General features: G+C 22.5%; 7 protein-coding genes across 7 annotated transcripts; 3 read left to right on the forward strand and 4 right to left on the reverse strand.

The window, feature by feature from the left end:
• Window positions 1-1,528: 1,528 nt before the first annotated feature.
• On the forward strand, window positions 1,529-5,278 carry PY17X_1406700 (uncharacterized protein; the record flags this gene model as incomplete). The annotated part of the gene is made up of 1 exon (XM_725400.2): window positions 1,529-5,278. One exon carries the CDS (start codon window positions 1,529-1,531, stop codon window positions 5,276-5,278), a length of 3,750 nt encoding a protein of 1,249 aa, XP_730493.2.
• Window positions 5,279-6,147: 869 nt separating this feature from the next.
• Window positions 6,148-7,950, reverse strand: PY17X_1406800 (V-type proton ATPase subunit H, putative; the record flags this gene model as incomplete). The annotated part of the gene is made up of 3 exons (XM_022957420.1): window positions 6,148-6,559; window positions 6,718-7,610; window positions 7,888-7,950. The coding sequence occupies 3 exons, from the start codon at window positions 7,948-7,950 to the stop codon at window positions 6,148-6,150; spliced, it is 1,368 nt and encodes a 455-aa protein (XP_022812818.1).
• Window positions 7,951-9,400: 1,450 nt separating this feature from the next.
• Window positions 9,401-10,842, reverse strand: PY17X_1406900 (conserved Plasmodium protein, unknown function; the record flags this gene model as incomplete). The annotated part of the gene is made up of 4 exons (XM_022957421.1): window positions 9,401-9,467; window positions 9,648-9,710; window positions 9,878-9,933; window positions 10,042-10,842. The coding sequence occupies 4 exons, from the start codon at window positions 10,840-10,842 to the stop codon at window positions 9,401-9,403; spliced, it is 987 nt and encodes a 328-aa protein (XP_022812819.1).
• Window positions 10,843-12,768: 1,926 nt separating this feature from the next.
• Window positions 12,769-13,893, reverse strand: PY17X_1407000 (RED-like protein, putative; the record flags this gene model as incomplete). Its single annotated transcript, XM_720998.1, has 1 exon — window positions 12,769-13,893. One exon carries the CDS (start codon window positions 13,891-13,893, stop codon window positions 12,769-12,771), a length of 1,125 nt encoding a protein of 374 aa, XP_726091.1.
• Window positions 13,894-14,867: 974 nt separating this feature from the next.
• Window positions 14,868-16,546, forward strand: PY17X_1407100 (U1 small nuclear ribonucleoprotein A, putative; the record flags this gene model as incomplete). The annotated part of the gene is made up of 2 exons (XM_022957423.1): window positions 14,868-16,215; window positions 16,488-16,546. 2 exons carry the CDS (start codon window positions 14,868-14,870, stop codon window positions 16,544-16,546), a joined length of 1,407 nt encoding a protein of 468 aa, XP_022812820.1.
• A 67-nt stretch (window positions 16,547-16,613) lies between these two features.
• PY17X_1407200 (exosome complex component RRP40, putative) lies at window positions 16,614-17,727 on the reverse strand (the record flags this gene model as incomplete). The annotated part of the gene is made up of 3 exons (XM_022957424.1): window positions 16,614-16,679; window positions 16,863-16,947; window positions 17,129-17,727. The coding sequence occupies 3 exons, from the start codon at window positions 17,725-17,727 to the stop codon at window positions 16,614-16,616; spliced, it is 750 nt and encodes a 249-aa protein (XP_022812821.1).
• A 1,101-nt stretch (window positions 17,728-18,828) lies between these two features.
• Window positions 18,829-21,480, forward strand: PY17X_1407300 (U3 small nucleolar RNA-associated protein 6, putative; the record flags this gene model as incomplete). The annotated part of the gene is made up of 1 exon (XM_720995.1): window positions 18,829-21,480. One exon carries the CDS (start codon window positions 18,829-18,831, stop codon window positions 21,478-21,480), a length of 2,652 nt encoding a protein of 883 aa, XP_726088.1.
• Window positions 21,481-21,549: the final 69 nt, after the last annotated feature.

Genomic DNA, 21,549 nt, shown 5'->3' on the forward strand with positions numbered 1-21,549 from the left:
TTAGACATAACAAAAGAAAGAAAAAACATGTTGAAAACAAATTATAAAAATTTATAATCTATGTAATCCTTAATTCATGTACTAACATTTTCTTATATGAAAATACATATTATTCTAAATTATTTTATGTACAGAACATTCTGTACTTATATACATCGATCTTATTCCATCGTTTAATATGTTTTTCTCTAAATCGGAATTCATATAGGATGTGTAGAAAAAAAAATTTACATTCACAAATAAATAACGTTTACAATTTTGAAATCTTTGGCATATAAACAATTTCCTATGTTCATGTTTTAATAGGCGAAATGATTATATACCATTGTCCATTTTTAATTAAAACACAACAAAATTTATATGTATCGATAAAATGAATGCTTTCATTTTTCATTTTTTTTTAAATCATTTCGTTTTGGTAAGCATGATGAAATACCACACATTTCTACTATTTTTTATGTTGCACATATAATGAGTATGGTTCTACATAGTTACTCATAAATAACATGCTCACTTCTTAACATTTGCAATATTATCACTAACATTAAAAATAATATTAAATCTATTAAATAGCTTTATTTTAGCAGCTAGTGTGGAATTTAATTGTATTTTTAGGGGGAATTACATTTGTTCTATACTTATTAAAAATAAGCTTAAAAATAAAACATAAAAAGAAAAAGATAATATTTTTTTATTGTCTCCTTTCATCGAATCATTTAAAACTATAAAAATGTTAAAGGGCTTACTACTTAAATATCATAATTAGGAATTATTATTTTAAAAAGTCAAATGAAATAATAAACTATATTTTTTAAAAATTATGTTAAAACTTTGCGATTTTATAATCCATTTTAAACACACTTTAAAAATGTGCAATGCCAAAAAGAAGCAATTATCATATCTACTGTAATATAAATAATATTAACTATACTATAAATATTAATGTATATAGAATGTGTATAAAATGAATGTTCAAAATAAAATAGTTATTATGCAAAAATATAAGCTCCTCATAATATGTGCATTTAAAAATAATATAAAGAATACCTGAATTTGTCTACATTTTTTTTATTGAATTATCAATTATAGTGGTGAGAGAAAAAATAAATAAAAATAAAAATAAAAATGACACAAGATGGAGAACAAGGAATTTGTTTTTCCTTTTGAATGTATGTCTTATTATTTTTTTTGAAATATTATAAATATATTCCTGAACCATTTTTATAAAAGCCTTATTATAATGCAAATTGATTAAAATTTATTTTAATATATTATTCAATTACTACATTTTAAAATATAATTTCATATAATAATTACATGCATTTAAAAAAAATCAAGACATCCAATTAAGAAAACAATAAAATGATAATACTCATCCATGCAGCCCTATTTCCTTTCATAAACAATTATTCCATATAGTAATTTCAAGGAAAGAAACGGATATTTTTAATATTCTTTCCTATTATTTTTTTTTTGTGTGTGTAGGAAAGGATATTACGGGCTCTTTATTTTAAGAAACAACATAGTAATGGATCTATTTATAGATAAACAAAAAGAATTAGAAATAAACAATTATAATAATACTTGCATTTTGGATAATATTCACAGCCCTATTAAAAAATATAATAATGAAAATGTTGGGAAAAAAGAGGAATATAAGGATGATAAATTATTACCTTGCTATATAGAGATAATAAATAATGACTTAATTATATATTTTTTTGATAAATATAATAATAGCGTATCATGGAAAATCGATAAAGGATATTATTTAATCAAAATAAAAGACACGACTGATGTTTATGATGATAAAAAAAACAATATAATATCTAATCAAAGATCTAAATCCAAAGATTTTTATAAATATTCGTTTACTGAAAATATATATTTAAGTAGTAATGATGATGATAGTAGCAATTCTTTTATTACATCATTTAATAAAGGATACAGTGCTGATAATAACAATTATATGGCTACTGAAAGAATAGAACAAGTAAAAATGCGAAGAAGAAAAAAAAGAAAAAAAAAAAACAAAAAACAAATCGAAGACCTAAATAAAGAACAAATACACAATTTTAATGTACTCAAGCCTAATGACGATGAAATACGGACAAATCCACTTTTTATGAATTCTGAAATAAATGGATTGGTAAAAACTTTATATATTTTTTCAGATTGCTTTTTTAATTTAAAAAACTCTTTAAAAAAAAATTCATGTATTTTCTATATGTGTCAAAGAGAATATCTTAATGAAAATGATTTTTCATGTGATAATGAAGTAAGTAATATCCAACTAGTTATAAAAATAAAACAGTCAATTATTCCTAAGCTAAGGGGTGAAATAACTATTAATTATGACAAATTTAATAACCTAAACGAAACAAATAAATTTTTAATTAAACAAAAATTAAAAGATATTTCACTAAATATATCTAAAATATACAAATATAATGATAGCATAATAGAAGACATGTTTTACGTCGATGCAAACAGTCAACACATACAAATAAATCTAGAAAATGAAAATAATAAAACTATATTTTATATTAAACCCTCTAATCATGCTTTTCAAAATGAAATCTTTTATTCAAGTTATAGTTTTAATGCAAAAAGGGAAATGAAACCAAACAAAGACAATTGGTATGAATTAAATATATTTACCCATTACTTTTACAAACAAAAAGTAGATGAACTTATCGAAAATACAATCAAAGCACAAAGTACTACTGTTACAGATGATTGGCATACTAAAAGCGAAGAATTTAACAACCTTGATGAATATAAAACATCATCAGATGAAAAAACAATTGAAGATTATAGTGAAAACGAATATAAAGACGATGACAACACATGTAAAACTTCCGAAGTGGAACAATATGATCAAGCAAAAAAAGTAGACATTTCTAATGAAAATAGTAATGTTGATAAAAATGAAGGAAAATATAAATTTTCAAATATATTAAAAACTATAGAAAGAATGAGAACAAGTACATTTTTTAGCGGGAAATCTAGTGAAGACCCCACAAAAATTGTATACAAAGAATTAATATTTTATGATAAAAATAAAGAAATGTTTTCCAGATATGTAGGTAATATTAAAAATAAATTATATAATGGGAAAGGAAAGTTATATGACAAATGTAATAGTTTAATATATGATGGAGGGTGGCTAAATTCAGAAAAAAATGGAAAAGGAAAATTATTATTCAAATATTTTAACATTTGGTATTTATATGAAGGGGAATTTTATCGCGATGAAATAGTCGGCAAAGGAATCATATCATTAATAGATAAAGAATATGTAAAAGGAATAGAAACAAATAAAATTAATAAATTATGCCCCTTACTTATTAAAACCAATTTTTCCAATAAACATAAAAATAACAAACAAAATGAAAAAACTAAGTATAACCAAGATGAACCACCTTTTGATCAAAATTTATTATTACAAATAGAAAAAACAGCTATGGCTAGCTACAGCTCGACTAATAATGTTGATTTTTGGGAAAAAGAAATTATAGATATTTATTTCCCATATTTAAAAAAATGGGACATCTACTCATTTTATTGTTCAAGTAATATAGAAAATATAAAAAAGAAAAAAGAAATTTTCGAAGCCAACCAATATAACTTTAAAAATGCAATTGGATATCCATCTTTTGAATTTAAAAGTGGTTATAATGAAATTGAAGAGGAAGAATATCAAAGTGATTCAACAATAGATGAGGTGTACCGTTCTAATAGTGGTGTAAATATGAAAATGGAAATCAAAAATAATGCCGAATATCAAAACCTTAGAGAAAATGATCAGATTGATAATGCAAAAGGATCAAATTATTATGATTATATACCACACGAAAATAAAAAGTTAACGAATGAGAATTTCCCCAAATTTTATGAAAATAAGAATAAATGGACAGAAGAAATTTTTTGTAGTAATAATGAAACTTCGAAATTACAAAAAGACTTTTTTGAATGTATGAAAAACAAAAATGAATTAAAATTTTATTATCCCATACTAAGTAAAACTATAGGATTAACAAAAATTATTTATGCTGATAAAAGTGAATATTTTGGACCAATAAACAATAAAGGACAACCAAATACCAACGAAAAATTCCCTAAAGGCTTTTTCAATAATGAAAATTTTTTTTATGAAGGAGAATTAAAAAATTTTTTACCTCATGGTTATGGTATATTAAAAAATAAAGATAATAATAAAAATTCATATATTGGATTTTGGAAAAATGGATATAGAGAAGGAAATGGAACATTAAACATTAGGAATAAAAAATATGTTATACAAGGGAATTTTGCAAAAGATCAAATTCATGATAACATTAATATATATGTTAAAGATGAAAAAATATCAAAAATACAAATATCAAATATAAATAAAAAGTTTAAAAAAATGAAAATATTTTTTAGAAATGGATATATATTTTATGGTCATTTCTGCAAAAAATATCAAAGAAATGGATTAGGGATACTAATTGATACTAATAATAAAATTTTATATCATGGCTATTATAAAAATGATGTAATTGATAAATTTTGTTATATATTAAGACATAAAGACAATACCATTTATTGTGGTAACCTACAACGAGGCTTCAAAAAAGGTTTTGGGAAATTATATTATGAAGAACAATTAAAGCTTAATGATCAACATGAATTTAATTTAAGCCTATCAGATGCTAAGACATTAGCAAGAAAATTGGAAGCATATGACGCCATCGATATTAGCACAAATATACCATTTAATGTTCCTTTTGATTCTAACCATACTATATATATTGGATATTGGAATAAAAATAAAATTTCTCATTTTGGCTCTTGCAATTTAAAAAATGGAATTTATAAAGGGGACATTAATCAATCAAAAAAAGACGGTATTGGAGTATATATATACAAAAAAAAAAAAACAAATAAAAATAAAAATAGATATATTTTGTCATATTTTAAAAAAGATAAAATTCATACTATGGGAAAATATTATAATGAACATGATAAATTAAAAGTTTATCAATTTGAAAAAGAACAAATAAAACAAGCATCAGATATATGTCATAAATGCTTTCGTAAACAAAAAATAAACCCTGATATTTTAAAAACAGATAAATTGCATATAAATCATGAGCATGATGCTTATATAGATGTTACACTATCAGATATATTATCAAGTATCATGTCTGATGTTCTTGATCAATCTACTAGTTTTATAAATTATTTGCATCGTCCTTTTAAGTTTGACTTGAACTATTTCTTGAAGAAATGATATTAATAATAATGCATCATTAATACTTTAAAAATTTATTTATTAAGAAGCCTCTTTATTTGGCGATTTTTCCACTTTAGACCTTTCATTTATTTTTCGAATTTTATATTTTCTGTCAACAAAATGTTTCACCCGTTCACTATTATTCTCGCGAATTTCACATTTTTTTTTTTTGATAACTACATAATAAGTTTAATATTAGTCATTTTTTAATACATAGACTAAAAGATAATGTGTAAACATATACTACTTTGTTTTTACGATTTAATTAGGCATTAATGTATAGTATAAAAAATAAAAATTATTTCACTGTTTAGCTTTTTCTATTAAACAAGACACACGTATGCATATATAGACACGCATGCATGTACACTAATTTCAATTATTTATAATAACTTCATTGAAAATTAATAGGGAAAAAATCAAATGAAAAATTAAAAATTGAAAAATGCATAAAAAAATAAATGAATAAATAATATATATGAAGAGAAGGATAAACCTGTGATATATTTTTAAACACACAGCTAAAATGCTAATATGTTTTGATTTGGTATCACATGTTCAATACTATCTATATATTTTTAAATAAAACTTAAAAATTGATAAATTCGGTTTAATACATTAAATATAAAGAAAAAAATACATAAAAAAAAAGCAATTTAATAAAATAATAATAACTTGTTATTTTAAGGGATTATAGAATTCCAAATAAGCATTTATATTGCTTACTTTCAAAAAAAAATTATATGTGGGCGTATGAAAATGGAAATAATTTATAATATATCCATATTTTATATCATTTTTAGGTACTTTCTTTTTTATCCCCACATTTTTATATTACTAATTCCTGTTAGCGTTCTTATATTTGGCTATTTTGTGTTCGATATACTTTGCCAGTTGTTTAACATAATTTTTTGAGCGCATAATAACGCTTCTCTAGCAATATCTCTATCTTTTGTTGCAATTAAGAGCATTACATTTTCTTTTATTTTAAATTTTTGGCATATCTTTTTACCGTTTGGATATAATCTAGCAAATTCGCCAATATCAAAGCATGCCACTGCGGCCGTTACATTATCTATTTCTTCTTTTGTTTCATTAGATTGCGGTTTCTGTAGTATGCTATGTGCATATTTTTTTATTATATCTGCTAATTGCTGTATGGATTTAAATTCATCCTTCTCAAATTGCATCACATTTTCTAGCCAAAATTTTTCTGTGTGCAAAATAGACCATTTTAGTTTTCCATTTGAGAGTTCATGACAATATCGCTCGAAATTGCTGCAAAAAAGAAGAAAAAACAATAAAATTATAATTAAAAAATAATAACAATATCAAAAGCACCAAAATTAGTTAATATCGTAATATATCCGAATATGAACTATCGTTATCTATAGTTATATCTTTTCGGAACTATAAAAGAAACGAATCAATATTACCTGTAATTTTTAACACGCTGATCCAACTTATGTAAAAGCTGAACTATGGTATCATATATGTCGTTATCTCTCCATTTATCATATTGCAAAACGGTTAATGTTTGTATTATATTGTTATCAACTATAATTTCAAAACAATCATCCATATGAATTATATTTTTAATGATATTAAGGGATACTCTTAATATTTTTTCAACTCGACATTTTTTAAATAAATTTATAATAACTGAAATAATGTTATTTTTATATAATTTTTTAATGAAAAAATCTTTAAATGTAAGTAACCATACACAAAAAACAGATTTATATTGTTTATTAGCATTATTATTAGCTATATCTAAGTTTTTATTTAATATTGTTAAAAATTGTTCTAATTCATATATATCTTTTCTATATTCATCTATTTTTAGTATATTTATGAATATATCCAATTTACCTTCTTCAGTTACATTAAAAAAATCAATCTTTAAAATAAAATTTCTTATATCCATATCTGTGAAATAATTATTGTTATAGCAAAAGCTCCCTGACAATAAGAACGAGCTTTTATCAGTTATATAAGTATCGTTATGTGTGCATAATTTCATTAAATGAGAATATACTTCTTTACAATCCAATATGCTTAATATATAACTATAAGAACTTCCATCATTTCTTATAATTTCATAAAAAATTGTTAGCACATATTGAATTAAATGGGCATTAAAATCGTTTTTTAAGCAATTAAATAATACACTAACGATCATAGAATTCTCCTTAAAATAATCAAACTTTTCCTTTTTGTTCATATCATGAAATTTTTTTAATAAATCGACTTCTTCTTCGGACAATATATTGATATCCTTGTATTTGTCATAACATGGCATAGTATTTAAAATCGAATCATTTAATATCTACATAAAGAAAAAAAATAAAAGCATAGATATTACATATACACGTTTTAATCCTCAGTTTATTTCATCCCAATAATTAAAATAATGCTTATTATTTTTTATGAAAAATAAAACTGCATTTCCACACTATAAAATAACCATCGGTCTTATATAACAAATGTAGTTCATACAAACATGTAACCAAGCATTCATATATTGCGCATGTGAGTTTTTTCTCATTTTTTGTTCATTATACACAATTAAAATATATTCATTTTTTCAAAAAATTATTTCTTACTTCATTTTTTTGTTCAGATTCTACAAATTTCCTAATAACGCTTATCCCATTATCATTTGCCATTATTTATTTTAAAAAAAAAGGTACTAAAAAATAATAATAATAAAACAACTTTAAAGACGTAAAATAAGGATTAACTATATATGATTTTGTAAACAAATTATACTCTTTTCGTGATATTTTGAAATGGAAAACAAAAGGGAAAATTAAAATCATTAAATTTAATTATTATGCATACATTATATATAAATAATAATCATTATATATAATTTATTATATTACATAAATTCCATTTAATTTGAAATTTAATTTATAATCGCGTCGTAAAGCCAAATAAAAAATATAAAATAATTCATCATATGTATATATACATGGAAATATCACAAAATAAAATTAATAAAATATTACACAAATTGGAAAATGCGTTCAATAGAATAAGCATATGCGGATAGCTATTAATATCAAGGTACTATAGCATGTATATTATATATAAGATTTTTTTTTACAAAATAATGAAATAAATTAACACATAATAAACATGCTATTGCGCCATATATAATTTTTTTATCAGAATAAAATAATATTAGATAATAAATAATGAGCAATAAAGATATTCAAGCCTATAAAATATATTTTACTTATTTAATCTTTATGATTATTTAAACCCATTTGAAAAAAAAAAAAAAAAACCTATTTAATTTCCCATTTTAAATATTCTCAATAAAGTTCTTATTTATTTGTTTATTATTTGTATACGGTTGCCTTATTTTTTTTTAATGTAGCAGATAAGTTATACATTGTGCCGTTGTTTAATTAGCTTGTATCCACATTTATTTTTTAAACAGTATTTGTTAAATATAACAATGATTAAATCATGTAGCTTGAGAAAACAATGAAAAAAAAAAACAATAAATGATTAGTTAAATGGAATGCTTCGAAACCAACGAATTAATTAAACCTTTACATGATTTCTTTAAAAAAAACGTGGTTTTATTTATTAAATGTAACAAGCTTACCTGTTATATACACAAATATATTTTATATAAATTTGTTCGTGTATTTGTCAAAATAAAAGGATGTTTTATATGAAGAAAAAAGAATGCAACAAAATATATTGAATCATAATAGAGGTACACAATTTGTTCAAAAATTGTCTCATATTTTGTTATTCCATTATAATGTGATATCACTTTATTAATATGAAAGTTCTTTTTATGTGTTAATACAAAAAAAGTATGAATTTTTCAATGAAAATGTTAAAGAAAAAAATGGGAAATTAAAACAAAACACGTAAATATTAATAAATATATAAACATGTTATTATGAATAATTAAAAAAACATAAAAAATTACATATTCACATGCACAAGACACCATATGTATGTTTTATAAATGTTATATAAATATATATACTTATGTGTAATATATTATAATGATATTTCTTCACGAACAAATTGGAAAGGCGCCTATTTTCCCAAATAATTATTCCGATGCCATAATTTGTTCCTCTGTTTTTATCTTATCCATGTTTTGTTTGCATTATTTTTATTTTTTTCATTAACTGCAACCTGGATAAAATACCTATTGGCAGAATAAGCAAAATTATACATATACACAATTATACATGATAAATTTGAATTTGTTATAAGCATATTTAAAAAGAGGCTCCATCACTTTCAAAAAATAATGCTCTAAAATAATTCCAACTAATATCTCTATATACACACACACATGTACACTTCTAATTCCTTTCCTTCTTACTTGTAATGAGATGGTGTTTGCAAAGTAAAGAAACAGTTTTTTTTTCGGTATGCTTGTGCCGATCTTAGGTAGGAATGAAAAAATGCATTTATTTTAATTCAATAATGGGCATATAATTATTATATTTAAAAAATATATAATCCTGATCCCAGGAAAAATAATCAATACACACACTAAATACAATTATAAATGCAATACTAAATATGTTACTGATTTAATATGAAAATTACTTGATTATTCTCCCCATGAATTGTGTTTCATTTAATTTCAGGAGCCTAAGAACATCCTTTTTAATTATAACAAAAAAAAATATAAAGAAATAACTAAACCCAAATAACAAAAAATAACTTAAAAAATACTAAAATTAAAAACAATAAATAGGCTTATAATTTACTTGATAATTTTTAACATGAACAAACAATTTTCCATAATGGGAAAACTTATTTATGACAACTTTTTCATCATTTTTTTCATCATATTTATATATAATTGCATGATTGGTTGATTTATCTGAATTAATTTGTATAATTTTATTCTTAGTATGATTTTCTAAAAATGTAACTAAATTTTCTGTCATACAATCAAAATGAATATTATGAAAATAAACATAAGTTACAATATGTTCAATTTCTTCAAATTTTATGTCTATTTGATCTATTGAATATTTATTTATATTTTCAATTATTTCGTTTGTCGAGTTTTCAATATCATTAATATCACCAATTTTGTTAATTTCCTTTTTATGTACATCTATAGGATTACTATAATTATTTTTAATATCATTATTATTTTCTTCTTTTCCATTTTTATATTTCTGATTCTCTATATTATTACCAGAATCTTCAATATTGTCATTTTCTTCAATATCTTCTTCCTCATCATCACTTGGTATATCTTCGTCATCGCTACTCATCCAATCATAACGTCGTTTTTTATTTTTATTATCATTACCATCATTTATTGTATCCTCCATATTTTGCGATCCATCTTTATTTTCTTTGTTCTCTTCTTTTTCCAATTGATCTAACAATTCATCTTCCTTGTCACTTACCTCTTCTAATTGAATTTTATCATTTTCGTCTAAGTTATTTAAATAGTCTAAATCAATATCTTCTGAATCGCTATCTAATTCTTCAACCCATTTTTTTTTCTTTTTTTGGGCTTGGGTATTATCAACTTTCCTTTTCCCTAGCATTATCCTAATTTATTTATTCAAAATATTATTTTACATGTGTATGAGGTTATACTGGATTTATAGACGCAAGTATGTATAATCATTTGCTTAAGGGTAAAAATAAGACCATTTTAACATATAAACACACATATAACAAAATTAACTAAATAAATGAATAATAAATAAATATATTTATTTATTCAATACACGACAAATGTTGTTGAATTCATTATTTCATAAAAATACTAATCTATACCAAATAGTGTGAATTATTTTAAAAATACGAAATGCTTAAAAATTCTTTGAAAGTTGCATTAAACTGATAAGTTTGTGTATAAACATAAATCAGGCAGCAACAAACAAATAAGGGCAATTATTCATTCTGGAAAAAATAAGTTTTATTACAAATGCATATAATAATATTTTTATATAAATGTTTATTATTTTAATTTAGTTCATATTTTCTTCACTTCAGTTCCAATATATTTTGACTTTTCTGATAAGCTTTACCAATATTTATAAGATAATTATTATTTTATTCGCTATTTAATCCTTTTAAGCAATCATAAAAATTACGATAATAATAAAATAATAATATGATAATATAAAACAATAAAATATCCCGCCTCATATTATTACATACATTTTTAATACAAAATAGTATATAAACATGCAATAAATTTAATGAAGCACATGTGATACATATAAATATATTCATATATATTTATGCGTTTAATTTTTTATTATTATATTTAAATGCATTTTTTATGAATTTATTTTGCAATTTTATTCACATTTTATCATTTTTAATGCTAAACACAGTTTCTTAAAAAATAATTTTCTTCACAAATTGAGTCTAAACTATCAATACCATATATATGTTATTTATATATTGTATATTTTTGTAAAATTTCAGAATATTTCATCAAAGCATTTTAACCTTACATAAAAAATTCTTCAATATCATGTTTACTTTTTAAACATACTTTTTCGTGTGCTCATATTTACATATATATATATATATATATATATATTTATTTATCTTTCTTAATATTTAATACTAAAAAAAGAAAAAGGGGAAAAGAAAAGTGCCTGTAGTTAGCATTTCCAAAAAATATATATATGAAATAATATATCAAACGAATTTGTTTTAAAATATTACATTTTTGTGATTACATAATTCTTTGAAGGCTTAATTTTTCCATATAATATCCATAAGGAATTTATATGTGGTATGTTTATTTTTAACAGACGCATTTATTTATCATATATACTTTTTTATAAATAACCCTCGTGTGCATTAAGTACATTTTATTAATAAAAATTAACCTATTTATTTGGTTAGGATATTTTACTCATTCATCTTTTAAATAAAATACATTAAAAGAGAGATTGATTTGTGATAAATGAACATTATATAATTATTTCCGGTTGAAATATTTCTTAAAAAATTTTGAAGCATATATAGTGCTGTATTATATGGCAAAAATTACTAAAAAAATGGGGAGAAAATAAAAATAATAATAAAACAACATAAATGTAGATAAAAAAAATATCAATGATAATATTATTACTTCCATTAGTACTACTTCGAATAATCATACTAATTAAAAAGTAAAAATAAAAGCTAAATAAAAAGACAATCTTTAATAGACATGAAAATACAAAAAAATAACTTATATATGTTAATTCTAAAACATCAAAAAAAATATAAATTTATAAAAATAAAATAAGCAATAAATATGACGTCATCCAAAAAGTTTATGGAACACGCTATATATATATTATATATATATATATATATATATAATGCCCCTAAAGTTATAGACTGTAGCTTAGTATTTTTTTTCGATATTTTGTTAATATATTTTTTTGAGAAATGTACTATGACAACAAATGAATAAATAAAAGAAAAATAAGCAAATCGGATACAAAATAGCTACGCTTCTAATATCGAGGGTAGCATTCGTCGTACGTATCTGAAAAAATATTTCCCGTTAAACTGTTGTTATTTTTGTTAGTAACATTGTTATTCATTTTTTTAATTATATTAGGTGGCATAAAAAAATTTGTATTATCTTCAAAATTTACATTATTTTTATTATTTTGAGATGTATTAGTTGTCACCATATTATTACCATCATTAACATCACTCATTTCCGAATCTGATTCATCATCATTGTTATTTTCCGATATCACTTCATCTTTCTTAATCTCTGTACCATCATTCTTAAAAATATCAATATCTTCTTCATCTTCATATTTAATTTGCTTATCATTAAAAAAAAATGTTGTTAATGGTCTTTTGGGCAATCTTTTGCTTTTCTTTTTTTTTCTATTTTCCATATGCCATTTAAAACAAATATCAAGTTCTTTTAAAATACTATCCTTTAAATAATATGTGTGACATACTTTTATATCATTTACATCATATATATATTTTATAGGTATATCATTTTCTTCTATCTCTGAACTTATATTAAATTTATAGTTAATTAAATGGATATTTTTATTAAAATTTTTAAATTTCATATTATTCATAATATTATTATGTAAATTTTCGATTTTTTTTTTAAAATGAATATTGTGTGGATGTTCATATAAAAAAAAATGCTTGAATATTTGCTTTGATTCTTCACGATTAAATGTTTTTATATTATTATATTTTTCAACCGATTTATTTCCTTTGGATTTTTCTTTTTCTGAATTTATTTTATCAATTAATTTATTCCTTACTTTATTTAATAATAAAAAATCAAGACCTTTAACCAAATGGGTGTGTTCAACATCACCACCCATAAATTTAGATTCATCAATTGTATTATTTTCATTATTATATAGTACACTAGCATCTTCGATATCTTTTATTATTCCCTTTCTTCTTTCCTCAGCTCTGTCTCTATATTTTTGTTCTTCTTTTTCATCTCCTTTTTTTTTTTTTAATAAATATTTCTGCTTTCTTTTTAATTTCTTTTCCTCTTTTTGTAACACTATTTTTTCCTTTTCTTTCTTTTCCTTTTCATAGTTGTCAAAAATGAGACGGAAATCGCTATTTGTGAGTTCGCTAGACATTATTCATGGATAGTTATGTGTATATATGCAAAACAATACATGTAACATATATATATTATTCTCTGCTATTATTATGACCCAAAACTATATAATGCATATTATTAATCAATCGTAATTATCAGAACTCATACGATCATTCTTTAGTATTAAAAAATATATATAATAAAAACTAAAAGTAATAAATATTAAATTGAACGAAAATTATGTGAAAAAATATAAAATATAGATATGTGATGATATGAGAAAATAATAATTGTCAACTCATATAGCATTAATATTTGTATGAAAAACAAATTTTAAGTTTACATTAATATATACCATATTATATGAGAAATTTACAAAAAATATATGTTAAAAGTATGCAAATTAACAAATAAACATGTATATATATTTATGTTATACTTATAGCAATTTTTTATAAATGTATATAATAATATTCAATTTTTTTATTAACAAAATGAAAGCGAAATGGGACGAAATAAAGTGAATTTCTATAAAGCAAATCTCCATGTATGCAATTTTTTTCTTCTAAATTTTTTTAGCGCTATTTTATATATACATATTATTAGCATCACAATAAGAAAAATATATTCATCATATTTGTGATTCATACATATATTGATTACAATTTTTTATGCACATTATTAAACTGAAAAAGTTTTTGTACAAATATATATATTTTTTTTTTTCATTATGCCTTTAATATTTCAAAGTTTATAACTATATATACCATAATATAATATATACGCTTTAAATTTACTGTAAATTCCTAATTTGGTGTTAATAATTTCAAAGGAATACTCCAAGTATTTGTACGATATATTTTGAACTTCAAATCACTTGCAAATTTCATTAAAGTTATATATTGTCAAGTTGTATTAATTATATCTCAGATAATTCTCACTATAACAATAGTATAGAAATACATAATATGTAAAATTTTTGAAAAAAAAAAGCATGAGAAATTAAAACAAATGAGTAGCAACGATTCATTAAATGAAACATGTTCCAATGATAACAATAAGGAAAATGCTCCGAATTCGGATGGTAATAACTTAAATGAAGACAAAGATAATGCAAATAATGAAAATTCAGGAGCTATAAATATTAATAATTCAGAACAAATTAATAATAATGGACGATTAAATAGTGCTGGAAACAGCAAATGGAGCTATGATATACCTCCCCCTCCAGATTCAAATCAATACCCTAACGAAAATAATAGCAATGATGATAGTAATAAAAATAATCCAATAAATTCACAAAATAATCCCATATTTACAAACACAAATTATAATAATAAAATGATGAACAATGTAAAGGGTGCATATAATTCGTACCCTCAAAATATGAATACCCCAATGAATATGTTTCCCAATGCAGATGGGATGACAAATAATTTACCATTAGCAATGTATCAAAATGCCCATAATATGTTATATAATCCTATGAATTATATGAATAGTAAAACTTATTTAAAACTTTTGAAATATAACAAAGTAATAACAGCGGATCCTAATATCCCACCCAATGAAACATTATATATAAAAAATTTAAATGATAAAATAAAATGTGAAGATATGAAAAAAAGTTTAAAAAATATTTTTAATCAATATGGCCTAATTGAAGATATAATTGTTATGAAATCTTTTTGGAGAAAAGGCCAAGCTTGGATTGTATATGATACCATCGAAAGTTCAACTAAAGCTTTAAATGCATTGCAAGGTTTTGTTTTATTCGGAAAGATTATGCAAATAAATTATTCACATAATAAAAGTGATGTGCATACAAAAAGAAATGGCACTTTTGTAGAAAGATCAAAAGAACCAAAAAAACCGAAACAAATTATTGAAAGAGAAAAAAAACAAAAAGAAATTTTTGAAAAAATGCAACAAAATTATTTTGAAATGCAAATAAACCATATTAAAGCTATGCATAATGAGGGATTGGAAAGAAATAAAAATTTTGATTTAAGTCAAATGGATAAAGAAACATTAATAGCCCGAGCTCAGCAAAAAGCAAACGAAGAAAAAAAACGCAAAAAAGGTGAAGATCCCTTACAAAATAATACTAATTACAATATTCCTAATATTCATCCCCCCCAATTTTATGCTATGAATAACTTTGCACCAATTCAAAACAATCCTGTAATTCCATATAAAATATTATTTGTTGAAAATGTTGATGAAAATGTTAATACTGAAGCTTTTAATGATATATTTAAAGCTTTTTCAGGATTTGTTGAAGCCAGAATTATTCCACAGAGAAATGTTGCATTTGTTGATTACACAGACGAATCTTCTGCAACATCCGCAATGAAAGGTACCTTATTTGAAATTTGCACAAATGATAAAATCACTTTCTTACATATTATTTTTATTTATCTATGTCCATATTCCCTATTTGGGATATACGACAAATTTTTAGTTATTTTAAAATGGAAAAATATTAACAATTGCGTATCTTACGCATACAAAAACACATGCAAAAAATATATATAATTAAATAATTTACATATGATCACGCATATATCATTTATTCTCTTCATATGCATACATATATACACATATTATTTTCGTCTTCCATTTTTTCAGCCTTGCAAAATTACGAATTACAAGGATCTAAGTTAAAAATATCATATGCGAAACGATAACCTTTTTTTTTTTTTTGGAATTATTTATAATGAAACAAAAAAATAAAAAACACCTGGCAATATATTTTCATATTTTATTTTTTATGTTCCCCCTTTTGTATAAATTATAAATCGATTTCCACAATACAGCCATCTAAAAAAATATTAAAATTAAAATAATTTTTTTTTTTTTTTTTTAAAAGTGCATTTAATTCGAAAGTACACACTTAAAAGAAAAAAACGCACAATATATGTAGAATGATTTCTCTATAAATATTTGCTCCACAATATGTGTACATATAATGAGTATATATATTTGCATGTATGGGCGTAGAACCTGTATATTGGTTTTTCCATAACAATGTTTTAATGCGCTGCGTATCATGTTTGTTTCTTGTGGGTCATTTGTTTTTATCCAAACCCTAATAAAAATAAAATATGAAAATAGATAATATATTACCAAAATTATTATCTACATTTTAATTACAAAGCACACAGATATGCATATACTTTAAATGCACATGTAAATTAATTTAACAAAAGCAAAATATAAATAATTCCGTTTTATTTTATCTTGCTCTTATATTTGTGTTCTTATCTAACCATCCGTTATGCCCTATAGCGATTTCATAAGGTACATCCTTCCCGATTAAATCTAAAATGTAGCATTTGTCTCCTATTAAACTTTTTGCGTATGATATATTAACAGCAAATAAAAATCCATCAACTAATTCTCCTAAATAATTTTCATAGTTTATCCACGATTTTACATCTGCTGAGTTTATACAACTAGCTACGACCATATTGTTATCTAAATTTATTTTCTCTATAATCATATATAATAATGTACCATTTAATAAATTTGGGAAACTACTTTTTGAAGCATATTTAAAACTTTCAATTTTATGTATAATACATTCACAATTACTATTTATATCCATTTGATAATAGTCTAGTTTTTTGGATTTTACTATCCCTATAACTAAATCGCCAATCTTTGGTATATATTTATGACTAGTATTCATAATATCATATTTGTATGGATAATAAGGTGTTTTTAACATAATACCTGAGCATTTACTTCTGTATAAATCTTCATATTCTTTATCATAAATTTGTTCAAAATTATTTTTGTTTACTTTTTTAACCTGATCACTATTTAGCTTTATATAATCTCCGCTCAACACAATCCCATTCTCCATTGCGCTTGTTGTTATTTATCAAAAATAATTATATAAATAAATGCAATAAAAATATCCTCATTAATGTAAGAATATACATACTATACATATAACTTATAAAGGCGCTTCAAAACATACATATTTGAGATGCATACAAATGATCCAGTATATCATTCTTTATAATGTTTGCATACACTTAAATTTTGCATTTATTTATTTCCCCATTTTTCTAATATAAAATTTGTTACTTATTTTTAAAAATGTATATATTTTTAATAAAAAAATATTAATAAAAAATAGCTATGTGACCATAAGCAACTATTCTTAGAAATATAAAACAAATGGGTAAAAAAAAATTAACTCGCTTTATACGGTACATATTCATTCTATATATATATTCTTTATATGCAGTCTTAATTTTTTTTCCCCATTTTTTATTTTATATATCATAATTTTGATATTTTTTCATCAATTATTTTTATTTTTTTATATTATTATTTTTTTTTATTTTTTTGTTTGCTTTCGTTATATATTTTTTCGTGTCAAAATAATTAAAAATTACGCTTTTTACAGTCATTTAATTATATATATCATTATTAAAATTATTAACAAAATGTTTTGAAAAAATATAGATATTTGGATTTTGCATAAAAGTTGCAAGTATAAATTGGTTTTACCTTATCAATAACAGAATAAATTATGGAAGCAACCACAAAAAAAAATAAGTAATAAAATAACAATCATAATAAACGAAGCTGTAACAGTGAAGTAGCCATAATAATAAATAAGATACAAAATTTTTAACATTTTTGCAAATTACCATATTCTTAGTATTTAATAAATCATCTTGAAACTTGTAAGACAAACCTCTACTATTATAAATTATCTGGGGAATGTATATATATAACTATTTCCTAAAACAACGTCAAAACGTTAAAATATCGCGTAATTTGACTATTTCTAGCCGTGGTTACGGAATGGATTGTTAGGAATATTGGGAAGATAAACGGTTAAGGCCTTTGTATGGTTATATAATAATTATTAAAAATTATTTTGTAATTTATATTTACATTGGTACAAACATATTATATATCCAATTTATTTAAATAAGGTGTGGAAACAATGATAAGCAGGGTATGTAATGTTCTTGAAAATATGGTATATGAATTTAGCGATCTGAGGAGAAAAGAATTATTTAGTGAAAGCGAAATAAGATCAATATTGAATAAAAGAAGGCATCATGAATACACCATTAATAGTGCAATGCCTATGTTGGTAAATTATATTTTGTATTTAGAATTTGAAATGAGTTTAGAAAATTTAAGAGTAAAACGATTAACAAAAAAAAAAGAAGACCTTTTAATTGAAATTGCAGAATATGCAAAATTAATACAAACTTATCATACAAATTTAAACAATTTTAAGAAAGAAATTATAAATACAAAATGCCCTAAAGAAATTAAAATGCTAACGAAAAAAATAAACGCAAATGAAAATTATATTAAACATTATAAAAATAATATAGCAAAAGTCGAAAAAAAAATTGAAATATTGTTACAATACAGTGTATCTGATCATTCATTAGTAAAAAGAATAATACAAATATTCCAAAAATGTCTAAAAAAAAATTATAATAATGTCCAAATATGGTTATTATATTTTAATTTTTGCTTTTTAAAAGAAAAAAAAGAAGAATTAGAAAAAGCTATATTAACAAGCTTGAAATACCATATGAATAATGAATTAATATGGATGTATTACCTTTATTATTTTTATAATATAAGGAAAAATATATTATATACACGAAAGTTATATATAAGGGCTATATTATTTGTTCCCAATAGCTTATATTTAAATGCTTTGTATTTTATTATCGAATTTGACATATTCTTTAAATTGTTAACAAATTTTAAATACCAAAATGATAACTCAAACAACATCTTCAACAAAACTGATAATCATAAGTTTGAAGATTTTTGCAAAGATCAAAAAAAGAACCTAACAAATGAATTGGATGAAAATGATCAAACGAACAAATCTGAGAATGATATACTAAAAATGAATATCGATGAAAAAAATGAACAAATTTTACTTGCTGAAAAGGAACAAAAAGTAGAAGAATTTAATTACATCAAAGAAGAAGATAAATATGGATTAGATGTTCTAATATTTCTAGGCAAAAGATATATTCATATTTTTGAAAAAAATAAATCTAATTTACACATATTTATAATATTACTTTTAAATATATTTTTTAAAATGGAAAAAAATGAGTGGGTAAAAAATTATGTTTTACAATATGAGGATTTTAAAAATTTTATTTTGAATTCTATTGAAAATAATAAATTTGATCAACCATGTTTTTATTATTATTTATTTATTAATAAATGCACACAAATTTTTAATATAGATACACTTGAAGATAACGATTTTATACATATGAAAAATTCCCTTTATACACAATGTGACAACCATCCACTTATCAAAATAGAAAATATTAAAAAGTATTTTAACCATTCTCTAGTTAACCAATTATTAATTGAATTGTTCAATTCTTTTCACAATGAACTTATGATTTATCTATTTTGTCTTCTATTAGATAATATATTTCAATCATTTTTTGAATATGATGACATCTCCGATGTTTTTAAAATTGACAACATGAATAATTCAGCAATCCCTCCAAAAAAAAATGATTCATCATCAAATATAATATCAGAATGCCCAAATGATAGTATTATACATAATGGAAATCCTATTAATTTGGAAAATAAAGATAATAATAAAAAAAATGAAAATAAAAAGGATATACTATTTTATATGAAAGAACCTTCATTGCCAAATTATGAAAATTTAGAAATATTTAAATTTTTAAAAGATGAAATATTTTTATGTGATAATAACCATAAATTTTATAAAATAAATATGGAATATATAAAAGAAAAAGATAAAGATACATACACATTTTTACAAAAATTAAATTTTTTTCCTTCTGTCTGTTTATTTGAAAATAGAAACTTATCGACACCTCCCAATAATCACATATATAATTTTGAAGAAAATAATAAAAACGCAGACATTATGTCTTCTTTACTTTACTTCTTCTTATTTGATATGAGAAAAATTAGAGAAAATCAAACAAGTCATACAAATAAAAAAAACAATAAAAATAACCCCACATATACATCTCCAGACTCAACAAATTCAATATCGAAAAAACGAAAAATCACAAAAAAATGCGCAACTTTGGAAAGTTTAAAAAATAAAAAAGCTAAAAAAAATAACCGTACAAATAAACTGAAAAGTAATAAAAATGCCATTTTCGAAAGCGACAGCGATAATATGACTGACAACAGTGAGGAGAGCGACGATAGCGACAACATCGACGACAGCAACGACAGCGACAGCGATAGCGAGAATAGTACTAGTCATGATAATGAATATAGTGAAAAGAAAGAAAATATCGACATTCATAAAATTGATATAAATAAAACGGAAAATAATGATACAAAAAAAGATATTTTTATTATCGACGAATTATTATCATTACTTAGTAGAGAAATCAATGTATTCGTAAAAATGACAATCATAAAAACTGTGTTAAAGTTAATTATATTTTTAAATAACGATGAAATAGCCAAATACTTGTACAGTAAAATAACAAAAGAATATCATAACGTCAAAAGTAGCACAAACGCTATGGTCAAAAAGGGGGTGGCTAGTCTGGTTCAAGTGTATGATAATGTGTACAAAAATTTCCCAAAAAAAAAATAAATAAATAATAATGATAATAAAAATTAACGGAAAAAATTCATAATTAAAAAAAGCTACGAAAATAAAATA

Source organism: Plasmodium yoelii (genome assembly GCF_900002385.2).
Source record: "Plasmodium yoelii strain 17X genome assembly, chromosome: 14".
NCBI classification, from domain to species: domain Eukaryota; phylum Apicomplexa; class Aconoidasida; order Haemosporida; family Plasmodiidae; genus Plasmodium; species Plasmodium yoelii.